Below are 7485 nucleotides of genomic sequence, written 5' to 3' on the forward strand. Positions count from 1 at the left end.
CTGATCTATACTTTTTTTAATCAAGATATGCGCATAGAATTGATGTGTGTGTGTGTGTGTGTGTGAGTCTGCCTGTCTGTGCGTTTGCTTGTCTATCTGCCTGTCTATCTATCTATCTATCTATCTATCTATCTATCTATCTATCTATCTATCTATCTATCTATCTATCTATCAAGCTGCATGTCTGTCTATCTGCAGTCTGCACGTCTGTTTGTCTGCTTTTCTACTCCTGTATCTTTGTGAATAGTTATTCACATAAAAAGGAGAGATAGCAGACAGGCTATCAGAGGGCCAACAAAAGGCCAGTGAGTTGCGTTCTATCACTGACCCCGAAGTCAATAACCTCTAGATATAGTTTAGCTTGTACATGATATATTGAAATATATACTTTTAAGTAACTATTGCAAGCTTAGAACAACTCAATGCTTTAAGCGGCTCCAGAAGTATAAAATTGATAGTACTGAGTAAAAAATCTGTTGTTCCTCAATGGTGATGTCTCCTCGATTTATTTCACAACAGCATAGTTTCCTGTTCCGGTATCTTGAGAGATTCACCATTTATGTAACAACACGTTACATTCTGTATGTAACTGATACGTAATTATACCATAGACGTAAATGGTGTGCACAAATATCGATTTCAAATTTTGGCACATGGCCTGAAATTTTTGGGGAGGGGATAAGTCAATTATATAGATCCCAATGGTCAAGTGGTATTTATTGTATCGAATCCGAAAGGATGAAAGGTAAAATCGAGACCTCGGCGGAACTTGAACTCAGAACGTTATGTCGGACAAAATGCTACTAAACATTTTGACTCGTGTGTTAACGATTTTGCCAGGTCGTTGCCTTGATGAACATAAATATTACACATTGACATACACGAATAAACACTCGTATACAGACACACACAAGTTAAACTGAAGAACTGAAAGTTTGATTATCAGATTACAAGGGCAAGAGAGAATGGAGGAGCATGAGGGAAAGACATGGGAGAAATGAGAGGGAAAGTAAGAGAGAGAAGAGAAAAGTAGGAGAAAGAGGGAAAAAGCGAAGGAAAAGAGAGTAAAAGAGAAGGGAAGAGTAGAAGAAAGAAACGACAAAATAAAGAAAGAAATGAAAAGAAAATGGTGGCGGAAAGAGGAGAGAGGTAAGGGAGATAAAAAGAGGAGGAATGTAGAAAAAGTGGAGATTATGTAGGAGAGAGGAAAAACCAGGAGGAAAAGAAATAAGATAAAAGAGATGAAGTAGGAAAGAGAAGAGGGAAAGAGTTGAGATAAAAGAAATAGAGAAAGAATAAAGAGAAAGAGGAAAGAAAGTAGAAGAAAAAGAGGACAAAGAAAAAGGAGTCGGAGAACGAAGAGAAGAGAATAGTGTCAAAGAAGAAAAAGAAGGAAATGAGAGAGGATGTTTAAGAAAAGAACGAGAAAGAAGAAAAAAGAAAAAAAACGTGGAGTAAAGAAAACAATTTAAAGAAATGAAAAAAGAAATGAAAAAAAAGAAATGAAAAATCACTTCGATTTTGTATTTCGTTTGTAAGGTTCTTAATGTGTGCGTGTGTTTATTATTGGCGCAATGACCCTACCTAGATGCAATAACAACAACAACAACAACAGCAACGTAAATGAAAGAAAGCTTTGTTGCATTACTCACCTCCCAGTCTTTATCAATAACGACTTCATCTTCTGGTTTAGTGCTACCTGGTGAACGTGGCACTAAAAATACGTCGTCACTGCCAAGACTTGCGTCACTGAGGGCGCTGACATTTGAAGCACTGCGGGCTGAGTGTGTTGAAGATGAGCAACGGAACTTTTCCAGTTCCATCTCTGCCTCATCAGCTCGTTCTTTGACGATATCCAATAAGTTTGAAAGTACGCTGTATTTCTCTTGTAAAGCATGAAGTTCTGAAAACAATTCATTTTCTTTGATGGTTGATTCTTCCTTAATCGTAGAGAGCTCTTCTGTAAGCTGTTTGACTTCCAAATCAAGTTCGATGTTCTTTTCTTGTACTTCTTGTAGTTTCTTCGTTTGTTCGTCTAAATAAATAAAGAAAAGAAAAAGCATGAAAACAATAGGTCAGAAATTTGGAAGAAATGGAAGATTTAATTAGAATCAAATTAAATCAAAACCGGCATTCTGTCGATTACGACGACGAGTGTTTCAGTTGATCCGATCAACAGAACAACCTGGTCCTGAAATTAACGTGCAAGTGACTGAGCACTCCACAGATCCACGGACCCTTAACGTAGTTCTCAAGGAGATCCAGCGTGACAAAGAGTGTGACGAGGCTGGCCATTTGAAACACAGGTAGTGTTAATTTTAATCAGATGAGTGGTCCGGAGCAACGTGAAATAAAGTGTCTTCCTCAAGGACATTACGCACAGCTGGGAATCGAATTCACAGTTTTACGATCGTTAGCCGAACAACCTAACCGTTAAGCCGCGCGCCTTCACACACACACACACAAAAAAACTACACGAAATTCGGCATTTGACTGGTACACTATTTTTGTTTTCTTTTACCGAACTAAAAAGTAAATGTTAATTCACTGAGAATTTTTTGCGCACGTCATTTAGTAAATCACTTATCTAAAACATCAAAATCTATCCCTTTTTCCTACGCGAGTTACTTCCCTTTTGTGACTTCTCGTGAGCTAACAGAATGCTTCAATATCACCATCGACTCCCAAATAACAGTATTCATGCTATTTTTTCCGATACATGTTATTTCCCTTAGCTCTTTTTTAAAATAAATTATTAGATTACTAATCAATATAATTTATTGATGAAATAAACTATTTAGCAGTTGACTCTAAGACAATATTTTGAATTAAAAGAACAAAAAATATCATATGCCTCTCTCTATAATCTGAGGCTCGAACGCACGAAATCAGAAGTAGATATGTCACTATATTTCATCTCTCTTGGGGTACAATCTATCGACTTCGACTCCCTTTTTCTCAAATCCGTCGTTTACAGGAATAAGAAGCTTGTAAAATACCGTTCGACCAGCTTGAAATAACTCAAATTTCCCTCAAATCCTTCACTAACACCATTAGAAAAAAAAAGCGATACACAAAACTATTAAGTATTGATATATTGTTAGGCAGGCTGATCATAGGTGGAACTCCTTTAAACACCAGCGTAGCTAGGGGCGGTCCGCCTCGGGTGGCACTTTTGGTCTGCTGTAGGCAATATGTGTTTTTTGTGGGGTCCGGAGTTGGCAAACGGAAGGACTGCGCTGGGCAGCACGCATTCTAGCTACGCTAGTGTCTTTAAACAGTGGTCTGCTCGACCAAAGCTAATCTAAATCAGAACAATAACAACTGCTGCTTCTCAAATCTATCTACGCCAGAGGGTCAGCAAACTTCTTGACCTCGCCCCCAGTGATGGGATCGTTTATCAATTATCAACTCTCGTGTCAATTTTAAAAATAAAATTAAAAAGTATAAGAAATTAATTATTTCTTGATTGAAAATAATAATTTCTTCGTTCATTTGTGCCATTACTGCTTTTTGATAAGATATATCCAAACAGATGTTTAACCGACTAGCTAACAATAAAGAAATGATATTGAACCAGTGTGTGAGTTGTTCTCACTTTTGGCGTGATGACCCCACCAAGACACAGCAAGCTATTTAAAGACATTCAATGGAAATACTTGACAAAATTGATAATGAACAATAAAACTTCTTCCTTCATTTTTTGCCTTTGTTTCAGGAACTGGGCTGTGGTCATGCTGAGGCACCGCCTTCAAGGGTTTCATCGAAGAAATCGGCCTCAATACTTATTTCTTTTTAAAGTCTGGTACTTATTTTGTAAAACAGCTAAGCTATAGAAACATAAACAAGCCAACACCGGTTTGCAAGTGGTAGTGTTGGACAAGCACATACATATATCACGGGGGACACTTCCCCATAGTTTCCTTTTACTAAAACCACTCAATGAGGTCGGTCCGGGGCTATAATAAAAAGACAAAAGACGCTTGCTCAAGGTGCCGCGCAGTGGGACTGAACCCAAAACCATGTGGCTGCAATGCGAGCTTCTTAACCATACAACTATGCTTATCTCATACTTCCTTCAGTTTCGTTTTCCAAATAAGCCACCTTCAAATTCGTTTTGCAAATAAGCCATTAATGCCTCAATTAGATTTTGTTGTTAAACTCCACAGCATTAAATTCTGTTCTCAATTAATAATAAAAAAAAATTGATTACTTTTTTCTGATACTTTTTAATCCAATATTTCACAGACATTTATAAACAAGTCGTTCTCGTTATTTTATTTTTTAATTAACACATTATCAGCAACGTTTTTCTAGCAATAATTTGATGTTATTTCAGACTGTTGTTGAAATAAATTTCTGTATTACATAATTTTCTTTCTTAAGAACAATTTGAAACGGTTTTAATAGCATTTCAACAGCAAAAATATAACGTTACTGCAAGATTTTTGAATTCACTCAAGTGGCTTCATGAACGAAGATGGCGCAATTAATAAAATGCTATGACAGGAATGTATATAGACGGTTTTTATCGTCTGCAATTATTTTTAAGAAATATCTCAATTTCTTGAATTTCTAACTTTTGCCCACCAGACAAAGAAATTGTACACTTTCAACTGGTTGAAAACCATCAAGCGTTTAATGTATAACACTGGATACCAGTTGGAGGTAAATGGTAATTTGCCAGACTGATTTGTCTCGGATTTACCAAATAGCTTTCTTATGTAAACTTCAAGATGCATCACAAGCGGAAAAGTTTTCACAAGCACTAGATTCTTGGTTCAAGTACTGAGTAAGATAGGAGAGCATTGTAGTTCGCTTGAAGCATTGTGTATTGTTTGTAAAGAATAAAAAGTCTTGAATGGGACAACAATGCACTATAATACAAAAAATGGACTATATACTTTTTGTAATTTAGTTATCTATAGTCCGATGATATTTCGGAATACAATTCCTTCTTCAGATATTCTTATAGTTTATAGCAGAGACTCCATCTAAGAATATCTGAAGGAATTATCTTCCGATATATCATCGGACTAAAATCTTTTTATTCTTTACTGAGTAAGACATTGTGTAAGATGAATAAAGATTGAATAATGCTGGACGGATTTACTTGGCGATGTATTGATGAAAATTACGCAATAAACTCGATGATAACACGGAATTGGAAACATTGCGTAACTTTAAACTAGTGCAGAGACTGAATACTTATTTAAGCAAATATGAGGTTCAGTTGAAAAGCTCATAGAATGACCAAGGTATTCTAGTGGAATGTGACCAAACGAGGTTTATTTTTAAACATAGTGCCCCTTGCGGTCCACATGTTTCTTCCATCGGTGTGCAGTACTTCGATCCTATTGGTGAAGAAGCTTTCATCCTATTGGTCAAAAAAATATCAACAACAGATATGACGTCATCATCACTGCGACACTATTTCTCAGCGAAGTGTTTTTTAATGTCGGGGAGCAGATGATAGTCAGATGGGTCAAACCAAGAAGATAGAGAGGATGAATCCGACCAGTTCAAAGCCATGTCACGCACAGCAGCGATTAAAACCAACAACTTCCGTGCCGGAGCATTGTCGTGATGAAATAAGATCCCTTTCGTCAGTTTCCCTGGACATTTGGTCTTGATAGCCTTCGGTAATTGCCTCAACAAATTGGCATAATACTCTCCATTGATGGTGTGGCCCTTTTGAAGATAGACAATAAACACAATGTCGTTTGCATCTTCCCCACAAAAAAAAACTGAGGCCATCGTATCCGACATGCTTACAATTCTGCCAGCCCGCCGCCATGATCAGGAATCAATTCATTTCATTTACATCAGTAAAATCTCATATAAAATCTGTGAACGTCAAACAATATTGTTGCTGTTTTCTTTCCGGTTTTGTGACTTTTTAACCGAATGATTAGAGCAGGTTAACAAGAGCTCATTGAGATGATATTTATAGAATAAGACAGAAACACCATGGAATTGAGAAATATCTATTTCTATTCGTGACTCAACTCAATGTTAATAATTGTTTCTAATTTAGGCATCAACAATTTTGAGTGGAAGAATTAGTTGATACTGCCAGCATTAATACTTAATTGTTATTTCATTTCATGATCCCCGGAGGATTGAAAGACAAAATTGAGATCAACAGAAATTGGAACTCAGAACATAAAGAACCGGAAGAAATACCGAAAGATGTGTTTCTCCAATGCTCTAACGATTCAGTTAGCTCCTCTCCGCTCTTAAATAACAGTCAGCTCTTCGTTCTTAAATAATGGTTTATGATTTAGGTACAGGTTAACGGTTTTGAGGAGAAAGAGTACGTCGATATTATAAAATTCAGTATTTGGCTAGTACGTAATTTGGTCGACTCCGAAGACAAAGTGGGCCTCAACGACTTTCAGTTCAAAATATAAAAAGACAGAATAAACAGCGTAAAGCGTCTTGTTCCACGGCAAACGATTCTGGCAGTTTGCCGCTTAGTAATAATTCTTTCTGATTTTGGCCAGCGATTTTGAGTGAAGAAGGAAAGTCAATTATATTGATTCTAGTACTTGAATGGTATTTACTTTATCGAATTTGAAAGAATGAAAGGCAAAGTAGATCTCAGTGGAGTTTGAACTGAGAACGCTATGAAGCGGAAAAATGTCGCTAAGCATTTCGTCCGAAGCATTAACGATTCTGCTACCTCGCATCCTTTGGTCTCAAATTTTGGCACAAGGCCTGGTATTTGATTAGAACTGAATTTTATCGACCCTTAAAGAAAAGCAAATGTGACCCTGGCGGGACTGGAACTCAGAACGTAGAGAGCTGCAAAAATACCGCAAAACATTTTATCCGACGGATTAGCATTAAGTGTTTCTGACTTAGGCGCAAGGAAAGACAATTTTGAGGGGGAAACATTCGACAACACCATGGACCCTAATACTTAACTGGTCCTGTATTTCATCGACATCGGAGGAATCAAAGTTAAAATTGTCATCAATACACTTCAAACACATAGCATACAGATCCAGATCAAATAGCGCAAAACAATTCGTTGGGACACGCTAACATTAAGCTTACACCCGATTAGTTTACAGCGTGGGAGCTCGAACAGATGTGACGCAGTGTGTAGTCTTAAAAACAAATATACAATGATAATGAAAAACATAACGCGATACTAACACGAAAACATAATTTTTCTGTAAGTTAACCTAGTGCAGGTGGAGGTAAATACCTCGACCAAAGATCCACGCTTCTTCACTGGCAGCAAATAAATTAATTCGACTGATTTCACAGCTAAGTGAATGCGTGATGTGTACTGACATACCACGAGCAGCTGTTACTGAATCTCTTCACAGGGAATCCCGAAGGAACATCCAGAGCTGATAGTTTTCTGATGTTCGTCGGAATGCTAGCTGAAGTAATTATATAAATATACGTGTTTACGTATATATGAAGCTAGGTAGGTATATCTTACCTACTTGCATATATATATATATATAT

The 7485-nt window shown here is 37.0% G+C and overlaps 1 protein-coding gene across 1 annotated transcript in view; it reads right to left on the bottom strand.

Annotated features, from left to right (window-relative positions):
* LOC106879862 (uncharacterized) overlaps positions 1 to 7485 on the bottom strand; it is a 315144-nt gene that overhangs the window by 38367 nt on the left and 269292 nt on the right. The window contains exon 4 of the mRNA XM_052966747.1: positions 1653 to 2035. Within this exon, the coding sequence (XP_052822707.1) occupies positions 1653 to 2035 (383 nt within the window). The remainder of the gene's footprint in view (positions 1 to 1652; positions 2036 to 7485) is intronic.

The sequence above is a fragment of the Octopus bimaculoides genome, chromosome 3 (genome assembly GCF_001194135.2).
Source record: "Octopus bimaculoides isolate UCB-OBI-ISO-001 chromosome 3, ASM119413v2, whole genome shotgun sequence".
Classification (NCBI taxonomy): Eukaryota; Metazoa; Mollusca; class Cephalopoda; order Octopoda; family Octopodidae; genus Octopus; species Octopus bimaculoides.